Genomic DNA, 26,253 nt, shown 5'->3' with positions numbered 1-26,253 from the left:
CAATCCCACTGCCATTGGACTCCTATTGACTTCAATGGGTGTAGCATGAGATCTATTGTCCATTTAAAAATATATATATTGAGCTAATTTCTCACCAGACGGAATCTAGGGTGAGGAGGGGCAGCAGGATCAGTCACAATGATTGTATTTATTATGTGGCTGTATCCCTTAATTGTATCTTATTTGGGTTTAGGAATAGCTTACTTCAATTTAGCTTATTCCTGCAAAAAAAAGAAAAAATAGATCTAAACTGTGGGTGAGTCAAGTTTCCATTTTTCTTTATAATTTTTACAATAAATAAAGATTTTCCATGCCATAATACAGTAAAAAGATTTACCAGTTTACATGTATGCTTCTCAAGTGTAAAATTATTGCTAGTATTATTCTAAAATGATTTGTGGGATGTTTATTAATATATTGTGTTACTCCATTAAACCTACAATGTTATTTCTATCACAGAAAAGAAACTAATTGAATACAGAGGCTTATGCTCAGAAAAAAATGTCACCTGGATAAAATTTAGAAGCAATTGCTACAGGTTTTCCACAGTTTTCGAGAGTACAAGTTTTGATACAGCATATGAATTTTGCAAAAAGCAAGGTAATCTGTTATTAGTTATCTTACAGCAATAAAATGTCATGTATTCTTCTGAACATTTTAAATAAATTATTTAAATAGTGGCCTGTTTTATATGGGAGTGAAGATGATATTGTAGCTAACTAAAACAACTAACAAATGTTCTAAAATACATCAGGATATAAGTTTTCTTTGCATTGTATACAATTGAATGGCTTTCTCTTCAGATTACTGTAAAGATCCTGTGATAACAGTCTGACAGTTTCAGATTTATACCTGCATTGTAAATTTAGAAGTTATTTAGTGTAACCATAATTTAAAATCTCTAAGATAACTATGCATAATGTTGAACTTTTGAAGCGCAATATTAAGTTTTGATACCATGCAACAGGTGTTATTTCTTCTGTAGCAAAAGCCCGTGAGTGGGAAATGTAACTTCCATGTGGTGTGTGAGAATGAAACAAAAATATTTTGTTTAAAGAGAGAGGCTGGAATTTTCAAAGGTGCCTAAGAGAGTTAGGAGCCCAACTCCTACTGAATTGCTTTGGGGTTGGAAAACTAACTTCCTAAGGCTCCACTGAAAAATACTGTATATACTCGTTCATTAGCCCGTTCGTTTATAAGCCGACCCCCCCCCCCAAGATGGTTAGATAAAAATAGCAAAAACTGTATGACCCTTTCATAAGCCGACCCTCTATTTCAGGGGTTGGCGAACTTTGGCTTCTGGCCTGTTAGGGTAAGCCGCTAGCGGGCCTGGATGTTTTGTTTACCTGGAGCGTTCACAGGCACAGAGCCCCTCAGCTCCCAGTGTCCGCGGTTTGCCATTTCCCACAGCTCCCATTGGCTGGGAACGGCAAACCGCGCCCACAGGGAGCCAAGGGGCTCCATACATGTGGACGCTCCAGGTAAACAAAACGACAATGTATTAGATATTCAATTCAATGATTCCATAGAGTTTAAAATCATCAAATTTTGGTGTAGACCCGTTTATAAGCCAACCCCTGCTCTTTGATGCGTCACATTTTTACCAAAAAATATTCGGCTTATGAACGAGTATATACGGTAAGAACAGCCATACTGGGTCAAACCAATGGTCCATCTAGTCCAGTATCCTGTCTTCCAACAATGGCCAATGCCAGATGCTTCAGAGCGAATGAACAGAACAGGGCAATTATCGAGTGATCCGTTCCCCGTAGTCCAGTCCCAGCTTCTGGCAGTCGGAGGTTTAGGGACATCCTAAGCATGGGGTTGCATGTAGTTATTTTGCGAAGAGTGAATTGCGATTACAGCTGGAGGAGATGATTTCCCACTGTGTAAGGCTAGATGAATAGAGTTTAATTATGTTCTGAACATGATCAACAATGAAGAAACTTAGTATATATGTTTCATCTGCAGGATCTAACCTTTTAACTATTAAAGATGAAGATGAAAATGCTTTCGTTCTGGAAGAACTGCACCATTTTGGTTCTTCTGTCCAAAGGATTTGGTTGAACATTCAGTTTGTTGTGGACAGTAAGTAATGGAATACGTTAATACAGGGGTTGGCAACCTACGGCACATGTGCCAAAGGTGGCACACGAGCCGATTTTTGATGGCACGCGGGGCGGGCTGAGCCGCTCGGCACGCGGGGCGGGCTGGGGTTCCAGCAGCTGGCCCCTTGCCAGCCCGGGTCCCGTCACCGGTCCCACTCAGCACCCGCTGCTGGCCTGGGGGAAGGAACCCCAGACTGGTAGCGGGCTGTGACCCCAGCTGGCAAGAGCCGACAGCCGAAACCCCAGAGTGATGGCGGACTGAGCCGTTCAGCCCGCCACCGCTCTGGGGTTTCCACCGCCGGCTCCTGCCAGCCGGGATCCCACCGACGGTCCCACTCAACACCCGCTGCTGGCCTGGGGTTCCTTCCCCCAGGCTGGCAGCGGGCTGAGACCCCAGCTGGCAGGAGCCGGTGGTGGAAAGCCCGCCGCCGCTCTGGGGTTTCGGCTGCCGGCTCCTGCCAGCTGGGGTCACAGCCCACTGCCAGTCTGGGGTTCCTTCCCCCAGGCCACTAGTGGGTGCTGAGTGGGACCAGCGGTGGGACCCCGGCTGGCAAGGGGCCAGCAGCGGGAACCCCAGAGTGGCGGCGGGCTGAGCAGCTCCCATAGACATTCATCAGTTGTCAGCAAGAAATTGCATTTTAAAATATGCCATAAAACCTCTTTCAACTGGATTACTTCCAACGGGATTATTTTTCTAGGAGACTATCTCATCAACACGAGTAACTCCTTCTACAGGTGTTATGCCCTGAACAAAAGACTCTGACCTGATTTATGCCGATGTAAATCAGGAGTCACTCCAATGTAGTCACACCAGCTGGAGAATTGGAATTAGGCCTAGCGGACACAGAAGAAGGGATGTTTCCCAAAGAAAAAGAGAGAGAAAAATAACCACAAAACACAAGACCAGGCACCATCTTGAGGGAGAAGTCAGCGCAAATGAGTTCATAAAATGCAAAGCAAATGAGTTGTATGAACTAACAGTGTGGTAGGAGAGAGTTTCGCTTAGAGAGAACCTATCATAAATCACTCAACACTCAGTTTTGCGGTGCCATTTAAGAAAATATTTTTCATATCCTACTACCTGCTGCTCTCTTTTCCACATGGATGGGTGTTTGTACGTACAGCAGCTTTGCAGAATTCTACTCTTCTAGGGCAAGTAGGTTTTTTAAATGTCGGATATATCCTTCGTTATTTTTTGTCAAACTTTATAATAAGGCTAAGTATTACAATGCAGTTACATAGCAATTACAATAAGGTTTTGCTTTTCAGTATGCATTACTACTGATTCATATGATCAGAAGCTGACTAGATGCTTGATTTACTTCGTACCATCCCATTGGTGTTCTTAATACATATTCTGTTGGAAGCCAAGTATGGAAAATACAATGTACTAACACTGTGACTTTTCTCAATGCAGTTTATAATTACATTGTAATTACACTGTGTTTTTTGCTATGTAATTACAGTTAGCTTGTAAGGTTTGATCATTTTATCCATTATCCTGAGAAGTGGTGGGCAACAAGTGTGTTGCTTGGGCTGCTAAGTTTCATGACAGCTCAGTCTTGCCAGGCTGCTGAGATTGCATACAAGACAGAGAATGACAGCTTGGAGTAGGGTGTCATAAGGTCCAATTGCCCTGAATTGAGGATGTTTTCAGTACAGACCTTCTAAAAAATGTTAAAATGTATTACCGGCACGCGAAGCCTTAAATTAGTGTATACATGAAGCCTCGGCATACCACTGCTGAAAGGTTGCCAACCCTTGATTAACTGCATTAATATGATGGTACAGTTTCATTTCTTAGTTTAGCGTTGACAACCACATACCAGAACACTCAACTTGTTTATCTCAGCTGTCTTTATCAGTTTAGGGTGCACTGGAAATACAAAGTTCTATCTCTGTAGCTATTAAAGCTGTGACCGTTTGGTTGGAACATTCTGGCTTGTGTCCCACTATAATGGCTGGCTCACAGGAAGGATAATACCCTTATTCCTTTCCGGGGCAGGATGGATGGTCACTGAAGAGCAGATTCCCTCCTGCTTCACATCCCCAACCACTCTACTCCACAGCACAGAGAGACACCCAGTTTCATTGCCCACCCCTTAACTGCTCATAATGGATGACACTGTTTTTGCCGTGAGAGACAGGTTTCTCAATGCTGGGCCCATATGCAGTCTGCTCCTGGCAGGTAGGCTACCTCTCTGAGGCTCTGATCTAGGAAAACACACAAGATCGTGCTAACATCCATCCATATTCAGGAGACACGCAAGTGGTTTCCTGAATAGGAATGCTTTCCTCAATTGGAGATGGAGGGAACAAAAGAAGCTCCAGCAGTGCATATCAGAGAAGATAATTTTGCCCATATTTTTGGGGAGTTGGCTCTTCAGAATCCCCCTATCTAGTTGTCCTCTCCTCATTCTTTCCTGTTCAGCAAGTATTTGAACACGAATTACACAGACCTCAAAGTGCTTAAATATTTTTGCCTTTAGATGACACAGTAACATGGATTGATGGTTCTCCCTTAAATTATTCAAACTGGGGCATCAGGGAGCCTGACTTGGATCATCTCAAAGGGAATTTTTGTGTTGCTTTGAGGACCACAGATGGAGTATGGCAATTATCTCCCTGCAGAGAGAAAAAGGGATTTGTATGTAAAATGGATACAGGTATGTGTTTTATGTGAAAGAAAGTAACCATCTCCTTATAACATTGTTTTATATGCCCCTGGTTTCCCCTTTTCCTTACTTTAGGCTTCATCTGAAATGGTGTTCAGTTAATGGCCTTTAATGCCATTGCACCTTCAGTTTCCCATATGTCTGCAATCCTCTTCACAACTGGACTTTGCATCCATGAAGCCTGTAGTCACATGCCTCACTTGATTTTGGTAGTCTATAAAGGATATTTCATTTTTTATAGATATTTTTTGTCCCTTTTTATTCATGGATATAGCTTTGAAGAAGTGAACTAACTTCAAAGGTTGCAATTTTATCACTGATTTTTTTTCTTAAAGATCATTCTTTATTTCTGGTCCTCCCTAATGCCATTCAGATTTAGCCTGTAGGACCCATAAAATCCTTAGTTGTGGTCACCTTATTTTGATGGGGATGCAGACCAGTTAGTAGTTGCGGGGACAATGGGCACTGCTACTGATGGTGCTAGAGCTGCTGTAGCTGCTTTCCAGACTGCTGAGTCAGCTCCTCTGCTGAGCAGACTATGTGGCCTCCAGCCACAAGCTTGCTAAATAATGTGAAAGACAGCCTAGGATAGTGGACTGAACAGAAGCAAGCTCCCATACTCTAATCCTAGTTCTGACTCCCACTGTGGCCATAATCAAGGCACTTAACCTGTCTGTCTTTGTCTTTCCTCCTATAAAATGGGGATATTTAATAATTACTTTACAAGTACTTTACTTACTTACTTTATGCCACTTCTTTAGTAGATTGTAAAGTGCTAAAGTTCACCAGAGTGTGCACAAACGCCTCCAGTACCCCCCAAACTCTTAGTTTAGTTTTCTTCTCATGGAACAACTGGCTCATAAGGCATGTGGCAGATAGAAAAGTCTATGCATAAATACTTGGATACAACTTTCAGTCATCCACTGGATCTATATAAGAACTGTAGCAGTGTGGAAATCAAAGATCTAATTTTTCTATGTCACTCAGTAGTATAGTGTATGCCTCACAAATATTAATGAAATTAGCCCCACAATTCCCCTAGAGGTATGTAAATGTTATTTCCCCCCTATAGAGAAGGACTTGGCCACAGTCACCCAGGAAATTTGTGGGAGAACCGGGAATAGAATTCAGATCTTCTTATTCCCAGGCTGATTCCTTAACCAAAAGACCATCTTTCCACTGTACGAATAGAAAAGACTTCAAAGTATTAGAGCTTGACAACTCTCACCCAGTAGATGCTCAATCCTGCTTCCATTGAAACCCATGGCAAAAATCCAGTGACTTCTGCAGAAGCAGATCAAACCATAACTGAGCATTCCTGAACTTTAGCTCCTTCATATTTAGACCGTGCTTATCTCACATGCACTTTGGTAAGTGAAGGAATTTAAAATGACGCATCAGGCCATATTTATCGCAGTCTGTTGTAACTCCCATTGACATCAATAAAGTTAAATCAGGGATGGCCCATTATTGTTATAAAGTATGTCCCCTCCCCCACAAGTAGCAACTTTACAATAAAGCATGTATGTTAACTTTTATAAGTTGTCTGAATAATTTTCATGCTAACTCTGGATTCTGTTTCAGATATCTTTGCAACAGTGCAAACAGTAAAAGGTAAATTCTACTATGTGATACGTTTATATTTTTATCAGAAATACTGAAGCTAAAATGTTTTCTGCATCTATTTTTATGACGTTACTTTCTTTCATTGTTATAGAACTTTTCTTCTGCTTCTTCTTTCCTTTTAGCATCACACAGTGGGATCGTAGCTCTAGCTGTAATGGTGACACTGGTGATGGTGGCTGCTATGTCTACATTGCTGTGGTGCCTGTACAAACAGAACAACAGTCTCTTCAATAGAGTACAATGGTTCAGAAATCCAGGTTATTCACAAATGAACTCTGAAGATCTAGCTGTGGAAGAAAGCATCCTCATTTCTGATCTTGAGAGAAATAGTGAAAATTAATGGTGCAAGGACCACCAAAATAATTGCATTTAATACAGATAATACAAAGAAACTCTACAGACTAGTTCATTTTATGAACTAGTTACTACCTAGGACCAAATCACACCTCAGTTTTTTGCAATGGACAAAATGAAGAGTGGAAAAACCATTCAAAGGAGCAAATATCTGTCAAAAAGAAGGGGAGTGAAACCTAAGTAGCAGCTGTATGTCCCCTCCCTCTGCTCCGGTGGTAGCTTCTCTGTGTGAATTCTCTGCAATAAGTCCTCTGCAGATTTTTAGGGAGCACAAATGGGCAGAGAGGGGTTAGAACCAGGAAACACATGGTATTCTCAGCATCAGCCCATCAGCATTAACTTGGGTAGGTTTGCTCTCCATTCCTGGAAACTCCTGTGGAAAATGGGTTTGCTGATTAAGAGCAGGTTTCCTTTGAAGCTCTGCTAGGGGATGGATTGTTCAAGGATTATCACTCTCTGTGATGATGCAAAAACCAGGATGTTTGCCTCTTCTGTTCTTACAGATTCAAGTACACAGGGCTCAATCCTGCTCCCATTGAAGTCAATAGTAAATCTCCCATTGACTTCAGTGGTACAGTTCAGGCCCTGGGATGGAAACCTGTTCTAATTTGATTTTGATTCAATACAGTTTAAGTGACCAGCCCTAGGAGAATCACAGTGAGTCTTTCCCTTGTGAGAGAACCTAGAATTCTCCAGTTGCTTGAAGATCCTCAGGGTAGGCCCACAGATCTCAGGACCTGCAAAACCTCTCATACTACATGGGACAATTTAACAGAAACCCTATGGCCTGAAGGCAGCAGAGATTTTTCACTTAGCTTTGTTCCTTCTGTGTATTTTGTTGTTTTTTGTTGCATTTTATTTTACACAGGAGGCAAAATCTGGCCATAATTAACACTAAATTTTTGCCCTGATTTCAGGAAATTTAAAACATAATCAGATTACTACAATAATCTTTTGATCAATACCCAGTTTTGTGCAAAGAGAATGACACTAGTATCATTTTTCAGACATAGGAATACCCTATGTAGATTTCCAGCATGTGGAGAAGTAGAGCCATTCCTGGTTGGTCTGCTTGCCTGTTTTGTTTAGGGGTTTTTTGGTTGGTTGGGCTGGGGTTAGGTTTTTATTTGGTTTAATTTTGTTCGTTTGTTTTGCAAATATAAAATTATGGGGGGGGGGGGGAATTGGGAGTGTCAGAATTGACCAGTTCAGTCCACCATTCCTACCTTATTGTTAAAACTGAAATACTTAAAACTTGCCATGATGTACAGACTTTGACTTCTTCACGTTGTTAGTATAATAACAGGAGTTACTCCAAGTTACCTGTTAAAGATTAAACTTTGAGATAACACACTTGTTGGGGGCGGGGAGGGGGTTTCTGCAACAAACTAAGCACCTTGCTTTAATCGTATTTTTTTAGTCAGTGTCTGTATGAAGAAACTGATTATAATCAGTTTCACTCAAGCTATGGTAAGAACTTCCTTTACTTTTCTCTTACATAAGGAATTACTGTTACACCACCTAATTCTCATAATTACAGTTAGCACTAGCCCAGGACTATAAATGTTGATTGTGTTTTCTGTTCTTCCTTGTATTGAACTTCTGTTTCGATTCCTCTAACTTGCTTTTCCTGGATCACAGCCATTTTGTATTATTCCTAATCTGAAAATTTGGTGAACACATTTTCATTCTGATTCATACTAATATTGATGATATTGGCAATTTGTTTCACTGTTATTTCAGCTGGAAAGTTAAAATAGTGTACAAAAAAATAATGCTCTTCTGTATAGTTTTTTTCTTCCTTAATCTTTCTCATTTTAAAATTGTGTTTGAGCCAAGTTCACCATTGACAGAAGCAGGCACAAAACACTGACTGCAATTAAATCACACCTATTTCACCAACCGCTAATTCATTCCTTGTCCTTGTGTGGATTCACCAGAGCTGGTGCAGGGAGGTGTACATTGCACTTTGCTCTGCCAGCCCATCCCCTTGGAGGGAAAGAGAGCAGGCGATTTTCTTCTACCGTGTTGTTTTTAGACTTTCCACTGACTGAAGGCAGACTTAATTCCTTGGGGGCCTCCAATGCACAGCATCCGTGCATCTCTAACCACCCTGGCCACATCTCTTTCTTGAGATGCGCTGTATGTCAATGGGACCTCAGCCAGAGGGGAAGCTGTGGTCGCTTTTCACTCTGGTGCTACTTCCCTCTCCCCCCCAAGCCTCACACTGTTGGATTTTCCACCTCTAAAGCTCTGCCAGCACAAACCTGGGCTGAATTTAGCCCTTAGCTGAATTTTTTTCCTTCCTGGCCATGACAATGTTATAAATCCATGTTAATAAAATCCACAACACACCCACACACTCACATACTGACATAATGATTGTGCAGCTACACTCTGCACATTCAGCAACAAGACTTTCAACCTTCTGCTCCAAAAACACAGGTCTCTTCCTGAGCCACAGTGAAACCTCCATTAGCTGTTAGTAGTATGGGGGATAGTATAACTAACTTTATAGGCCAGCCCATGAAACTTGCGGCCTGATCCTGACCTCCTTTACATCACTATAAATCAGGATATAAATATCCATGATTACAAACACATTGGCAGATCTTACTCTAGCCAGTAGATGGCAGTGGTATACATAAGAGCAGCCAACTCATTTAAAGTTAACTGGTCTTAGAAGTGAAATAGATAGGGTACTACCTATAAGGAATTGTACAGGGTCAGCTCTTACTCCTTTTGAAGTTAATGCAAGTGTTGCCACTGATTTTAGTGGGTGCAAGATTGAACCCTTAGGATGATATTTGCACATATATCAATTTAATTTATAATTAGAATCAGTGGGAGGATGACAATTTCATTTTGTGACAACTTCCAAGGTTTCAGAATTTGTTTTTGTTCCAAACTGGAATGAAAACAAAATCATTTGAAAATGTTGAGAAGCAAAATTGTGTCAGAATGTCCATTTGGGATTGAAAAGGTCAGATTTTAGATTCCCGTCTCTCTGGTATCAATTGGAACATCCACCTTCGACCTCAAAAATTTTGCTGTCAAAAACTACATCAAAATCTTTACACCTCTGTGAAATGTTTTAGCTTTGATGAAACAGCAGATTTTGATGATGTTTTGTCAAGTGTTCCAGCAAGCTCTATTTATTATAGCGACATTTGTTTTAAGATATGTACACATTCCTCTTTCTTTTACTTGTTGACTCTCAGCACAATATCTTCTTTATCAAGGCTTTATGTATGAAATGAAAAATGCAAAAGCAATTTTTATCATCTACTGTTTTGTTTCAGTTCTGTTTCACTAGTGAAGGCAGATTTTTATCCTTCCTCAGGGCTTATTCATAAGGAGCTGAGCCTTGGACATGCTGAACACCCTCAGTTTCCACTGACTTTAAGCAGAAATTGACATCAGTCTAGACTCAGATCTTAAATACTTAATTAAAAAGAGGGAGGGGGTTAAAAGATACTCTAGAGTATTACCTCGCTTTAAATTAGAGACTCACTTTTCATATTCTTGGATTTTTTTTCTTAACTCTTCTGTAACTTCCTGATGCTTCTGTAATGGAGTAACTAGTGGTAATGATTAAGGAAAAGTAAGCATTCTATCAGACTGGATTGCATACAAGTGATCATGTCTTATTTCTGTAATATCCATTCTAACATATATACATTTCCAAGAAGGCCCAAGTAGATAGAAACAAAAATCCCTCCTTTACTACTACTTTGTATTTGGGTTAATAAAGTATGTTATTTTTTGTTAGGCATGTGCTAATTTTGACAAGCTCTTAAAAAAAATAAAAATAAAAGCAACCTCTCAACCTACTGAATAGGTCTCCAATTTTAACAAATAAAATAAACTGGCTTCTAAACAGATCCCATTGGAACAAAAATTAAATTGTAAATATGACAAATCTTCAAATTCATGATGGTTAGACTCTGCCCTGCTCATGGATGGTTGCACAGAGGAATAAGGTCTCTCTTCACCCCCCTCACCTCCTACTCCTGATACAATCATGTAAGAATGCCATGGATCTTCTTTCTGTGGAAATATAATGGTGGCTGCATGCCTAATACTCTCCCAACCTTTCTTAGTGGGTAAAAAGGGACAGAGATGAAATGGAGCCCTGGCTTCTCCTTTTGTGTGTGACATTGCTACCAACATGGCACCTATGTTGTATCAACATATAGCAGCCATTTTTGAGTTGAGGTTACACTGGAATGCCTAAGCCTGTAAAATTTTAGGCCTGATTCTTCTTATATTTGCACTAGTATAAGTCCTTTAACTTCAGTGACATACAGCATTTTAAAGGAGAGGAGAATCAGGCCTATTAAATCTCTAATTAACAAACTACGGTCTGTAAGACAGGCCAGCACACAAATAGTGGTGTCCAGCCATTCAGGCAATGGCACTTTAAGCTCCTCCACAATGATTAGGACAACTGATGGAGTCTGACAGCTGTGCCTAAAATGAACTATATTGTATCAACACATAGCTTTGAGTCAAAAAATTCACTCATGTAATTGGTTTCCTTTTTATACAGATTTTCTTCAGTAGCAGCTGAGAAAATCCCCTCCACTACCCCAAAAACCATATGTGGTGGGGATTTTGAAATGACTATTAAAAATTACCCTTTCAAAACTGTCTCCTGAGCATGTTTCTTCAGATCCCAGCTCTGAGGCAGCAACTTGGAAAGGCTCCCGTGGAAGTGGGCCCAGTAGAATGCCTCTCATTCTGCCATCTGGCAGTTACCAGCAACATAGTCAAAGAAAGGCATAGCCCTTTTCCATGGCCCAACATTCCTTCTTCCCCTCCCCCCCCCCCCCCCCCCCCATGGGGCAAGATAAGGGATTCCCTTACCCCTTCCAGGCAGAAAGTAGGAGATATGCACGTGGAGAACCCCCTCTGGCTGCAGATCCGTAGGGAGCAAGCCAGCACAAAGATAATGATTTGTAAACTGAAGGAAAGGTGGAGTCCAGCTAGTCAGCAGCTTCAGGCATAAAGGCGTCATTAACATTTGTTTCAGCATTGCGTCAAAAAGCTTGATGTTTTAAGGCTTGATCAGCCACTTATGCAGAAACCCTAACTTCAGTTGCTGCCAACTGGATGGAGTATGTAAACTTTACAAATAGCTCTTAATGTATCTATACAAATAAATGAATAAATAATTCTGAGGCTTAATTAGGTATGGGCTCAAGCATACAACCCTTACTGCCACTAATAGCTCCACTGGCAGTGCCTACACTACAATCCTTTGAGAGATCTCCCACTGTCACCAATGAACTTACCTATCTGTAGTCAATTAGGTAGGTAGTTATTTACTTGGTCCCATCTGTGTACTTCCTGAGTACCTAAAATTCAATGTGACCGGAAGGATTCTTTCTTCAAGGGCAAGAATCTAACATGGCTGCTGCCACATAGGGCAAATGGGCCAGGCTGTGGACTGATAACACTTTCCAAGTGATTTCATGGTTTCATTTTCAAGGACAGATGAAATTACTTTAAATGCAAATGTATTTGCAAAGTTTCAGTTTACATGGGGGGAGGGATTACACTGTGGCTTTAAAAGCCACGGGTGCCTTAGGGTGGGATGGAGGTACAAGAAATCAGCAGTGGCTTCTGGAAACTTTCTGCCTGTGACGAATAGAGACAAATAGAATACCTACATGGGCATTAACTCCAGCACTCCACACCGCTGGCCTCCAGCCGGGAATGGAGATGAGACCCTGGCCATGAAGGTCTTGCCCTCTTTGGGGTGTTTAGTATCTACACTCACCTACCTCCTGCAATTATTGAATGCAAGCACCAAGATTCTGGCTATAGGAGCATATAGGAAAGGGGAGAAACTATTTCGTGTGCCCTCTAACCCGGCCCATGTGTCCACACATAAGCAGCCAAAATCTAGTCCCATAAGTAGATTTAGTTAATAATTTGGATTTTAACTATTGATATTAAGACATGAGCTTCCCAACTCATCACTCTCCTTGCTATGGTCAGTAACAAAGTTGCTTCCCCCTTTTCTAGTATAAAAAAATATACAGTGAAGTCAGATAGGTTTCTGTTGGCTTTATGGGGTGTTCAGCTACCTGTTCCTAGGTAGCACAATGCCAAGAATGCTAAAAGCAAAAACCAAGGGGAATTAAGATCACAATCTAAAGCAGTGTTATAAAGACAACAGGGATCAATTATTCTTATTAGTCAAGAAGACCAAAACAAGAAGTAATTGACTGAAAAAGCAGCAGGGAAATCTTTATAACCATAGGAACAGTCAGACAGCAGGACAAGCCGCCAAAATAAATTGTAGAATTACCCTCAGTAGAAATATGCAGTTACATTGGATACCCATGGTATTAGGATGATCAAATCACTCCAACAGTGTTGCAGGGAAACAGACTAGAAACCCCACTGGATGTCCCTACAGTTGATCCTGTGTAAGAAATCACAACATATTTTCTCTATTGATGAAGCACTATTCCCATCCTGCTCTCCCCACCAGCCGTCATTCCCCATAAGTATTCTACAAACACAAACTTGGCATTCCAAGATCCTCCAAAATGGTATTCAGGAAACATCTCCAATGCACCATGAAAGGGGTCAGAATGAAAGCCAGGAAGGAAGTATATAGACAACAAACCTTCACAATCCCCACCACAGCTGCCAAAAAACAGGCAAACAAACAATAAACAGAACACTCACAAGATATAAGAGAAATGCAAATTGCTAAGGAAGACTAGGAATCAACACAGAAGCCTCATGGAAGGTGAGATAGTGAGTCAAGAAGAGAGAACGTCTGTTCTTCATTGTATTTTTTACAGAGAAGCCATAAACAAACTTGCAATTGGACACCTGATAGTCATTTCATCATTTTAGTAACTTGAAAATATCTGTATTGTACATGATGCAACAAATCCATGGAAGGGAGTGGATAGGCCCTACCACAAAGCACCAGACTCCTCTGAAGCACTAAAGAAAAAGATTCTTTTTCTTTAAAGAGATGTTATTTGTTGCTTTGGATATCACCACAAGAAAAATAATTCTGGCTCAGATGCCCTCCCAATGTCTCTGGCCAAGATATCCAGATAAACCATGCCTGAGCTCACTATCCAGGGTGAGCCTAAGCAGATTATCTGCACTCCTGGGAAAATGGTGACCAGTTCCCCTGCCAATCTCCTACGTGTAGTGGCTGCCCCCACTTTGAAGGCCCCTTCCTGAAGTGCAGTCTACAGGGATCCACATTCTCTCCACACCTGAGAGAGAAATGGAGACTAATAGCATTTCCCTTCATTAAGGATGCTGAGATGAGGTCTGAGAGGGCTTTGTTTGGGGCTAGGCATCTATACCACCCAGCTAAAGCAACATTCAACTTGAGAAAATCACAGAACTAAAAGTACTAGCTGCTAGGTACCAGACTACAAGCCAGAGAGTTCTGCTTTTTCATCCCTGCTCTGGCACTGATTTCCTCTGTGGCCTTAAGAAAACTCACTTAATCCTGCTCCCTCAATTACCCAAACTGTAAAATGGGAATAATAATATTAGTGATCTCAAAGGGGGTAGAACTGCAACCACAGAGGGCTAAAACTACTTCATAGGTGTATTAACATTTAACCACATTGGGAGAGGCCAGACATTGCGATGATTAATTAATCAGTATACGTTTGTAAGCATGTTGATGCTATAAAGTGTTAGATACTATTAGTAACATAAGTGCTTTTTAAAGCAAAGGTCCTATTGTTTCACATAAAACTACCACATGTGGAATGAAAAAAAGCTTACACGGAAAATAACAAAACTCGTTGGGCACAGACCAAAACTTTGCAAGAGATTCCTGCAGCATACTGTGATTTGTTTAATATTTTTATTTCTGGTGGATCTTTATTGAATTCAGGAGGAGGATGGCATTTAGACTCCAAAAACAGCTGGAGGATCAAGTTTGTTAATTGTTTGTTAACCTTCTATGGAACAGATTGAATTTGAAGTGTGTATAAAAAACATCCCAGGAAAGCATCAAAAATAATTCAGATCCCTTTTGAAAAGTAACACTTAAATGTGTCTTACATATTTACCAGTAATGAAAGAGAAAAATGCGGTGTATTTTATTATATGTGGTACTAGTAAGTTCCCAAACTGAATATGGAGAAAAATTCAGTCTTAGCCTCGTTTTCTCCATTATTTTTTTCCCACACTGTTCAGCAACCTTAAGGCTGAAATAAGGCCTAATCTTAATGAAGGGATCTATGGGAAGAGTTGAAGTTATATGTTTGTTCTGATATAAAATATATAGAGAAGAATGCCTATTCACAGATTGTAGGCACTCTGACAATAATGAAGGGGGAGATTTTTTTCAAGGGCACAAATGGGATTTGGGCACCTATCTGCTCTTTGTGCCTTTGAAAATTTCCATCTACATTTACAATCACAACTATTCGGCTGTATCAAGCAATAAAAAGAACAGACTGGTCAGTGGATAGTAGACACCACAGCAGCATATCCCCATCCCACTCCACTTAAAAGTCCTCATTCTTCCCCTGCATCCCTAGCAAATAGATAGTGTTGTGTACTATACAGATATTTATTCCCAATTGCTAGTATATTGGGGGGCAGGAGAGGGAAAGGAGGTTTTTCAGGGTGGGCATCGAACCAGAGTCTGGCTCATTCAAGTCAGCGTTTGGCTCACTATAATTAAAATATATGCCATGGTTAGGAAAAAAAGAGTATAAATGCATTAAATAATACCTACCAGTAGTTAAAAAAAAGAAAGGCAAAGAAATTAAAGTTAGGAATGAATAAATGATTTGTACCATTTGTTTAACATGCTAGAATTATTTTGCTATTTGATACAGTTGCAAAACAGAGACATCTGCTGTTATCAAGCCAAGTGCCAGCACTGATTTAACTGAATGTATTATTCTTTTAAACAGATCGCCTGAGATACTGACTTGATTTTTTTGTACCTCCATTATTTAGTACCTAGTGATTTTCAGCTGAATTGGTTGGCCATGAAACTAATACTGGTGGTGTGCATATTTTTTGTTTTTGTTTTAATATTTTAAGTGACATTACAACTTCTGCTAATATTGCTAAACTACCATAATATAGAAAATTTATTTTCAGTTTCTTTTAATCTCTTCCCACCCTTGTCCTTCTCTCTTTCTTTAGTCCTAGTTGTCTGCTAGTGCTTATGTGTAGCAAATACTGAGAGCTACTGGAGATGATGCACAAAAGCAATTACCATCTGAGCCAGTTCAAGAATGCTGAAATTGTCTTCCATCCCTCCCTGGGCTGATGAGTTAAATTGCAACAGATAAGGTACAGTGAATATTCATAATATAGTTGACGGCGATTGATTAAGTTTAAATGAGCCCCAGACTGATCAAGAATGTGAATCTCCAAATATGATCACACATTTCTGGAGTAGTCTCAACATTGGGGGAAGGGCTATGCATAAACAAAGGACACAACTCCTCTTTCAAGCAGGTGAAGGTGCCATAAAATGTCACAGCTGTTTTGGATTGTGGGCCCAAATCATCCAGTTTGTTTTAGGCCTTCACTTGTAAAAAAGAGGATGGATATCCAATAACTGTTGGTATTTACTATTGTACCTTTGATAAAGCAAACATTACTTTAATAGCAAAAGATTCCAGATTGGCCCACCAGACAGTCCACAAGGCCAATAACCAGCCAATCATTTGTGGTTCAGAGGAAGATTAGCAAAAGAAAAAAGTAGACAGTTACATAATTTAACGCTGTGCTATTTGGGGACAGGTGCAGTATTAGTGGATTGAGCACAAGGCTGGCATTAATGAGGTGCCACACCTGCGTTCTATTCCCAACTTTGGTGTTGACTCATGTGACCTTAGCTAACTCCATCACTTTCTCTGTCTTAGTCAGCCCATCTGTAAAATGGGGATAAGGATATTTACCCAAGTTTCAGAGTGGTATATATCACATTGGTATGCGATCATGTGCCAGCAATGCCCCTCTGCCCTGTACATTGGCCAAACCAGACAGTCTCTACGCAAAAGAATAAATGGACACAAATCTGACATCAAGAATTATAACATTCAGAAAGCAGTAGAACACTTCCCTGGACACTCAATAACAGACTTAAAAGTGGCAATTCTTCAACAACAACAAAACTTCAAAAACAGACTCCAACGAGAAACTGCAGAACTGGAATTAATTTGCAAACTGGACACCATCAAATTAGGCCTGACTAAAGACTGGGAGTGGATGGGTCACTACAAAAACTAATTTCCCCCTGCTGATACTCACACCTTCTTGTCAACTGTTTGAAATGGGCCACCTCGATTACATTGGCCTCATTAGCATTACAAAAGTGATTTCCACCCCTTCTTGTCAACTGTTGAGAATAGCCCACTTCCACCTTAATTGAATTGGCTCGTTAGCACTGACCCCCCCCACACTTGGTAAGGCAACTCCCATCTTTTCATATGCTGTGTATTTATACCTCCCTACTGTATTTTCCACTCCATGCATCTGATGAAGTGGGTTTTAGCCCTCAAAAGCTTATGCCCAAATAAATTTGTTAGTCTCTAAGATGCCACAAGGACGCCTCGTTGTTCCCACCAGTGTGAAGCATTCTGGGATCAATGGCTGAAAAGTGCTATGTGAGTCAAAAGAATTATTTATCTATTAACTGAGGGGGGAAATCCTTCCTGACCCCTTTAGCAACAGTTCGAAGTATCCTATTTTATACCTCATCATTATAATGCTTCTCAGGATATGGGAGAAGACCATTATCTGGAAAATTTGAATGCAGAACTACATTTTCTAAGTTTTATTTTAAAACCAAATTTGGAGTAGCGTTAATTCTAAAACCAATCAAAGCTAACACCAGTGTAATGAACGACTACCAATTTCAGCATAAAAAAGATGCACAAAACAACTGTTCTTTTCATTGATGTTGTGGGTAAAAAAAGTGGCACAGTATTGCCAACCAAAAACTTGTTAATGCTAGAATATGTGTTAGTAACAGTCTTCTGAAACTGTGGCATAATGTATAAAAAGAAACTAGAGTAAGACATCTCTTCTATTTAAATCAATGTCAGACACTAAATATGTGTTTCCTCCGTGCTTCTTTTTTGTGTCCAATGTTTGGGTTTAGGCATATTTTGTCAGATAACTGAGTCTCTGCTCACGCTTTGGCTTTTGAAGCCAAGCAAGACTCTTGGCTTCACTCTAGCTTGTTCCTACCTTACAATGTTCTGTCATGCCTTGTCTTACAGTGTGCCTGACCATAAAAGTGTGTAGGCGTAATGGTTAAAGATAAGTGCTTGGTTTGCAGTTATGATTGGAGTTAGGGTTTCACTTACAGCTCGGGTTACTGGTAAGGCTTGTGTTTGTTTTAAGTTTAAGATTAAAAGTATTGTCAGTGTTTGTGCCTGAGTTAAGGTGGGTTAGGGTTAGTATGTGGTAAAGATAATTCTGACACATTTTTAGCACCTTCTATTTTAAGAGCTGTATAAATGTTAGAAACCAAGTATTCCATGTGCACAAGCTGGATAGCACTGTAAAATGCACATGAACATAAAGTGTGGAATTTATAGAGTGAAATGTTGCCATTGCAGAGCAAATGTGTCATGATTGATGCTCTTGAATTGTGCACATCAGTTACAGATTTTATGTACACAGATTACAATTACTGGTCTTTGTAGACAGGGCTAGTGTATGTGTAGTCTTTTTTAAGCCCTGATCCTTATGTGTATTCCACACGTGGTATGCATGTGTACCATATGCCTGTGATAGATTTCTAGCAAGTAATGTTCATTGGTCTGCGCCTGCACAGTTGCCATCTTTGTGTTCCAAACCTAGGGTATAACTCGGGCAGTGTGGACCAACGCCTCTCCAGTTCCTTCTTATGGCCATGTAGCCTTAGTCAGAATCATTTGTGTACACAGATTTCTCCGTGTTTCTTCTTCGGAACCTGTTAAGATATTATGCATAGTTTTTAGTATTGTTAGAGTTTTGGGAGAAACTAATCTCAGAGTCCTGGGGTTTACGAACTATATCTCCTGCCTCTGCTCCTTCTCCTTGAGTGACAAACACCAGCATTGTCTGGGAGAAGCTCGTGTCTCTGCTAAGTGCAGCTTCTCCTGCTCCTTCCCCCCATGAAACCTCAAGGGACTAAAGTCAATCTGACTGGGAAGCACTTTATGGAGAAGTCCATAAGACCTCAGTCAGATTCTGGTCAGGGAGACGCTTGTGTATATCAGCTTCAACCGACGAGCAGTGCCATTTGAGCATGAGCTCAGGAGCGGAAGCTAGAGCTGCTAAGCCCAAAGAGTCATCAACTAGGGCTTCTCATGAGAGTAAGGGACACTCTCACAAGCACAAGAAGAGAGACCCTGCCAGGTCTGCCTCTAAAAAAAAAAAAAAGCATCTGTCCCCGACTCTGTCCAAGTCATATGTGTCCTCATGCACAGGTCCCAAGGGCTTAGACCTGTATAAAACCTCCAAACACGAGGCACAAAGGAGAAAGGATCTGCTGGTACTGATAATGGCTCCGGTTCATAAGCTTACTGATCAGCACCCACCAACACCATCAAAGAGTATATCTACACTGCAAGAAAACACCTATGGCTGGCTTGTGTCCACTGACTTGGGCTCACAGGGCTCAGGCTGCAGAGCTATAAAATTGCAGTGTAGACATTCAAGATCAGGCTGGAGCCCAGGATCTGGGATTCCACAACGGGAAAGGGTCCCAGAGCCTGGGCTCCAGCCCAAGCCCAAACATCTACACTGCCATTTTATAGATCTGTAGTCCAAGCCATGTGAGCCCGAGTCAACGGACACAGGCCAGCCATTGGTGTTTTACTGCAGTGTATACATACCTTAAGAGTTCCCAGTTAGACTGTCAGTACCAACCCATCCCCAACTCACTATCCACCATGACCATGGACCCGCTGGATCCATCAGGCCCAACTACCAGAACACTATGTACTACAGAGCAAACCAAAACCTACATGTCTCTGGAGGACAACCTCCTTCCCTACCCTCAATCTCTTCTTCTTTCAGGTCCAACCCTCATGAGAGACATTCTGACACCAGAGGAGGAATCAACCTTGAGGAGACAGGGATGCTCCTCTCTCCTGTGTGTAGGCAACAGCTTTCACCCATCAGTACTGACCACTCTACAGGTTGAACGAGAGCCTGTTTTCTTTTCTGATGAAACTTCAGATGAATCATCATCCCTAAGTAAGGGGTGAGTTAAGACAGAGACTCAAGGAGATCTGGGATCTGTCATTCACCCAGATACAACTGTTCAAGGAACCAATGGTATCCTATGCCAAGGGGTCCCCCAACCAGCCAACTCTTCATATTGGCCCTGTTGGGGTCCATGGAATCTCTATGCTAGACACCTCTGATCCTTTCATGAGTCCCACTGACCCTCTCCTACATTACATCAGCCAGCTCCGTTGGAGCATGAGGGAGAGAAAATCAAATTGGATCCACAGGTACCACAGATGTTTCATCATCCTCTCCAGATGAGGCAATTGTTCCATCTTCCCCATCTCCGCCTGATGACCCCAGGCAATATCAAGAGCTCCTGCAGAGAGCAGCAAATGATCTCCAGATTCCATTTGAGGAGGTCCAAGATACACAGCATCAAGGGTGTGGTGAAAGGGACTCTTGTTTCAGGTTCATCTACCAGGAGAGAGAAGCCATGACCTTGAAGGGAATTGTTACTCTGGTGTTTATGTGGTCTCCATCTGGTGAGTAAACAGACCAGAGCCAGGCCTGTAGGCAACATAGGTGAAGTTCATTTAGGCACTTAGGTTACTCCTGCTGGATCAGACATGGAAGAGATGTAGAGTTGGAAGTCATCAGCATTACAGAATGCTTTCCAGCCCTTGTCTCCTCACTAACCCTCCAAGTGGCCTCCTATTCATACTGAACAATAAAGCTGACAATATCAACCTCTGGCCACTAGAGAGATCCCTTGAGGCAGTGGAGCAGTATTCTCAGAAAGATAAGAATGGAACCTTCTTGAGCAGCTCCAGCCACATATACTAGTGTTCACAAACAACTCAACAATGTCTTGTGCTCAATGGTATCAAAGACTGCTGACAGGTCTGAAAGAGTCAGCATGGGCACTTTAATCTTCATCCAGTGCTAGGAGCAGGTCAGCAACTAACTCGGAAAGTACAGTTTTAATCTCATCCAAGTCTATAACGAGACTGACTGGAAATCTGAGGCATCAAGAAACAGCCACCATTACCTTGTCACAGCCATCTCACTGGGAAGTTAGCCAGATTTGTCAACATCAGGAGTTGGTTTCTTGACCATGGGTCTCACAATAGCTTCTTTAAGGGAGGCAAGAATGCTGCCCCTCTCTGATAGGGAAACACTAGCAATCTCAACCAGCAGTGGAGCCTGTACTTCCCTATGGCCTTCACTATCTAGGAAAGCCGGGCTCCTATGTGCAAGTTGTGGAATGAAGCTGCCTCAGCACCTCTATGACCTAATATTGACTGTAACACAGAGAAAGACATAATGTTTGTCCTAGGTGGTTTTGTTTCTGCAGCAGCAGATATCTCAGTCTGAATCTCAGCAATTTTATCCGCAAAGTAATATGACAACTCTTCACAATGAGAACAACTAAAATCAGCAATTAAGTAGAAATTGCAAGGATTCACCACTGGCTGTCAACCACTCTGAACAGTTCACTGTGCAAATTTTGCAGACATTCTGGTGGAAGTGAAGAAACCTTCCTAGCTTCCCACATATCATATGATTTTACAAACCCTATATGCTGCAATCAGTCAGAGACAACAAGAGACTTCCTCAACCAATGTGCCAACTTTCTACCATGTCACTTCATCTGTTGCAGTACAAGAATGCAGAGAAATACTTGCCAGGAAGTTCCCCAGCTTCAAAGGGGAGAAAGAAAAATATGTTCAAGATCAAAAATTTCTATGCATGGAACATGCTACTGAGCTGGCCTACAAGGCTACTACCTTCTCTACATTTAAACCCCCTCGTGAAGATCCTCTTCTATAAAGCCTACAAGAAACTAGCTAACTAAGACATTTATTTTATACCATTAAAAAAAGCTTCACTACACCATGCTGCACAGTAGCCCTCAGTGAGATACCTCATTATGAGCCTGATCCGTATAAGCAGAAAATGCACACCGATGTCAAAGGAGCACGATCAGGACCTATCTTACTGATATTACCCCTTTCCTTTCCTCTCTTCCCCAAACTTGTTCCTAGTGTCTCATTACCCCCTCATTGCATCTTGTCTAGTATTAATTTTAACATTCTTCAGAACAGTGACCATTCACCTTATTCTCCCCTCACTTATGCCAATGTAAATAAGAATCAGCAGTCTGAGTCAGATACTATGTAAAACAAAACCCTTAAGTTTGTCCTAAGGAATTCTGTGAAAATTGTAAAAGAAATATCAGAAATCCGTAAAAATCCAGTTGAAAAATTAGATCTCTTACCTCTCAGTTACTTTGCTGAAGTTATGCAACACCATGATTTCATAATGCCTTCAAAGACTGTGCTGTTGCTGCTGGAACGGGAAGTCTAAACAACAACAAACCTATTTTCCTTTGATTTCCCCTTTTTATTCAAAAACCCTAAATACTCTAACATTTAAAAATAATTCTTATGCATACAATGTTTGGTTACAAAATAAGCCAACAAATTGAATAAGAATCTAGAAGAATCTAGAAGAAGATCATATTTAGAGACTAAAGATCTTTGATGTCATCTCTTTTAACTTCTAACCAGCTGCTGGCTGTGTGTCACTTACCCCTGAATGTCTCCAAAACTGGTTATATGGTCACCAACAGGGGCAGGTCAGCCAAACTCATGCATCCCTCCAAAGACATTCATTTGGCATTCAGTCATAGTTAAGATGAAAGTTGCTATTGTCACATTCTTTGCATCCTTATTTATCATACTAATTTCTGCAATAATAAAAAACAGTATTGACCCCAAACCAGAGAAGTGCAAACTTAATCATGTTTTGGAAAGTTTTGTGTGAAAATGTTTGCAGTTTTACTCAGACCAAACTTCTCTATATGTGAAATAACAATTAAATGACTTTTAGTATTTCAGGTAAGTGATAAAATATGAATCTCTGCATGTTTTCATTGCAAATATGTTTTCACTCAGCAATGATTCTTTTTTATTTAAAAAAAAAATCAGAAAAAGGACCATTTTCATATTTGTAACAAAAGTTGAAAATGCTATTTTCGAGGAATGCATTTAATTTTGCATGAATATTTCAAATGCACCCAAATTTATTATCATTTTGCAGAATTTACATGTCCCAACAATGCCGAAAAATACACACAGCCAAAGAGCCATAAAAAGAAAGTAATTTGTATTAAATTTGATAATCCAACCATACTTTTAAAGAATCCCCCCAAGTTGTGCTTCAGAACTCCACTTTCATTTTGCATTTTTAGTGAGAATAGTGTTAGCAGATGCTTTATAAAATACAGTTATGGATGATTTCTGACTGATTGAAGATCTAGACAAGTCCCTAACATTTTACAGGCAGTAGACAGAACCTCTCTTTGCTCATAACTTCAGCAAAAGACAAACCAAACTAAGGGCTTCGATGCTCCACCTTCAAAGATAGCCATTACATGGAAACCAGCTATTATCCAATTATAACTAATAAGTCTGCATTTATTGTCAGATTGCTTGATTTTGACCAGTTCCTCTGGTCCAGAGGAGATGCTCACTGTTATTTTGTTTTTGTTTTTCAGTTCTTGTTACTTTCATCAAAAATTTTACCATCTGAGTCTTTATTCCAAACTCATAGGTTACTACAGTGTAAGCACCTTTGACCTATAATACCCTTTCTTCTCACACCTCTGCCATGCAGATTACACCCATCTATATTCACATTCCAGTTATGAGATTATCCTAGCAGATTTTAATTACAGTTTGCCCATTAGATCAAAATCTCTAAAATTTAGAAGTGTTTCTGGTTCTTCTTGTTTGTTTCTCAATACTCCTTGTATGCATGTAGACACATTAGTATGCTCATACTCTTCATCTTGTTTCAGAACAACTCCATTGTCAGTCTTTTTTTTGCTGGAGGCACATGCCAGATCATGTGAGTTAACCAAAAACTCTCCTCCTCCAGAAACCTAGTTCAAAGCTCACCTAACAAGCCCTGTCCATTTTGAATCCAGAAGGTTGGCACCCCCATGTCCTTAATTGCATACAGTCATGTCTCATGGCAGATGTAATTCCAGAGCTTCAGAAATCCAAAATCCTCTCTCCATCACTGTTGATGAGCTGGAGGTTTCCATTATCAGTCTTCCTTCTCCATTTGCGCTTGTCATCAGCATGATTGCTAAAGAAGATAACCTGCATGGATCCCTTGCTCAGATGCTTGTCCAGACCTCTGAGGTCATTCTCTATTACCTAAAAACTTCTTTTACGGGTGTCAGGGTCCCCATGTGAATTATGATCAGTAGGAGTTGCCCAACATTTTACAGAAATCTGGAACCCTTACTGCTGATATGCTGGCTCTCAGGAGCCAGCATATCAGCATCTTTTCTTTGTTTGGCTACAGGTTCCAGGTTTGATTCTCATTTCTACTAAGGCCCTTTTACACTGCTCTGGCAGTTTAAAGGTGCCATAAAGGTGGGTATTTTCCACCCACTTTAAGGCCAGAGTTGTATAAAATGGCTGTAGTGTAAATGAATAACAGGCCCATTATGTTCCTCATTATAGAATCACTAAACAAGATAATTTGCCCCTCTCTCCAGTGGCTCCATTTCAGTGCTTGTGCCTACCATTCACTGTTTGGGGTGCTGACCTCATCTGGGCTCTTCTCAGTTGGATCCTCTTCTGTCAGAAGCAAATATCAGTTTTAAATACATGCTTCCCTTCTGTTCTTCCCAGTTTTTAGTCTTCCTTGTGGTTGCATTCCTCCATCTGCTTTCAATTCCCACCTCTGTCTTACCCAGGGCACCCCACCTTCCCTGTGTCTCCTACTTTTATTTAAATGTTGTGTTTATATTCCATGGAAACAAAACACGATACTGTACTTCCTTTTTTGTATTATCAGCTACAATAGCTTTCTCCATATCTCTCTTGGTGATCATTCCTTCTATCCAAGTTGGCATCCTAGCTTTTTCTTGGTGGCTTAATTACTGTTCTTGCCCACACAATCTTTTCCTTCAGAATAGAAATGAGCTTGCACTTCATAAATAGTCATTATTCATTTAAAAATTGTTTTTGAAACTTTTACAATATACAGACATTAAAGGACATAAAACCTGGGTATATAAATTAATATACATCGTGCTTTTGTATGTTATAATAACAAGTGCGTCTTTTAGCAACTTTCATCATCAAAATGCTTGTTCCCATGTTTATACACTGAGCAACAAAGCAGTTTACCCGAGCAACTAAAACAGGTGTGAGTTCTTTAACTATTTTTTTCCCTGACTTTATAACTGTCTGTCCCCAGTTTGGGTGGGGGGTGAGGGGAAGACGAATGTGTTTTAACTGGCAACTGAACATCTGCAGGCTGCATGTCTACTGCGCTTATCTCAAGATTTCAATATATTAAGTATAAAAAAGTCATTGCTGAAACATAATAAACTGTACAAACATTCATCTTTAGCACTCCTAAAATGTTCTTTTACCTTGAGACGTGAAGGAGCAAGGCCTGTGATACCAATGATTTGGTCCCTAGTGTGATGTCTTGTAGACAGCTATATGAAAAGAGACCACAAGCTGGAACTGTATTTTAGGGGAGCCAAACATGATTCTTTGCACAGTTTAGATTTCAGCAGATTTTAAATTCTTTTCTTAACTTAATATACATCATTGTTGGTGTAAGTGCAGTAAATATGCACCACATAGCATTTGCTACAAACTTAAAACTATGTTCCCCCTCCTCACACAGACTGGAGACAGACCGTTGTAAAGTTGGAGGAAAACAGTTAAAGAACTCACACTCATGGGTACAGGTGTCTGTGCTAGTGATTCTTGTTACGATATTGTATGAAGAGAGAGACATCATATAATGTCTAGGGTGACCAGATGAGAGGAAGAAAATATCGGGACCCATCGGGGGGGTGGGGGGGTCCGCCGGCGGAGCAAAAAAAAAGCCGACAGAGCTAAATATCGGGACAAACACCTAAAAATCGGGACGGTCCCGATTTTATCAGGACGTATGGTCACCCTACATAATGTCTCAATATATTTTTAACTTTAGTTTTAATCTCCCTCCCCACTTAGGGTGACCAGATGTCCCGATTTTATAGGGACAGTACTGATATTTGGGGCTTTTTCTTATATAGACTCCTATTACCCCCCACCCTCGTCCCGATTTTTCACACTTGCTGTCTGGTCACCCTATCCCTCCCCCCAACATCAGGGGGGAGGGATAGCTCAGTGGTTTGAGCATTGGCCTGCTAAACCTAGGGTTGTGAGTTTAATTCTTGAGGGGGCCACTTAGGGATCTAGGGCAAA

At 40.7% G+C, this 26,253-nt stretch overlaps 2 protein-coding genes across 2 annotated transcripts in view; both read left to right on the top strand.

Moving 5' to 3' along the window:
* The window catches only part of PLA2R1 (phospholipase A2 receptor 1), a 73,968-nt gene extending 65,303 nt beyond the window's left edge, over positions 1-8,665 (top strand). The window contains exons 26-30 of the mRNA XM_026647495.2: positions 460-600; positions 1,972-2,088; positions 4,598-4,774; positions 6,368-6,397; positions 6,532-8,665. Of these exons, the coding sequence (XP_026503280.1) occupies positions 460-600; positions 1,972-2,088; positions 4,598-4,774; positions 6,368-6,397; positions 6,532-6,749 (683 nt within the window). The 3' untranslated portion in view covers positions 6,750-8,665. The remainder of the gene's footprint in view (positions 1-459; positions 601-1,971; positions 2,089-4,597; positions 4,775-6,367; positions 6,398-6,531) is intronic.
* LY75 (lymphocyte antigen 75) overlaps positions 7,060-26,253 on the top strand; it is a 93,466-nt gene continuing 74,272 nt past the window's right edge. The window contains exons 1-2 of the mRNA XM_026647493.2: positions 7,060-7,107; positions 15,929-16,078. The gene's annotated coding sequence lies outside the window, so the exon portion shown is untranslated. The remainder of the gene's footprint in view (positions 7,108-15,928; positions 16,079-26,253) is intronic.

Source organism: Terrapene carolina, unplaced genomic scaffold, assembly GCF_002925995.2.
Source record: "Terrapene carolina triunguis isolate 2854851 unplaced genomic scaffold, T_m_triunguis-2.0 Scaffold62, whole genome shotgun sequence".
Classification (NCBI taxonomy): Eukaryota; Metazoa; Chordata; order Testudines; family Emydidae; genus Terrapene; species Terrapene triunguis.
Note: the sequence above shows the minus strand (reverse complement) of the source record. Positions and strands in the feature narration are given on the sequence as shown.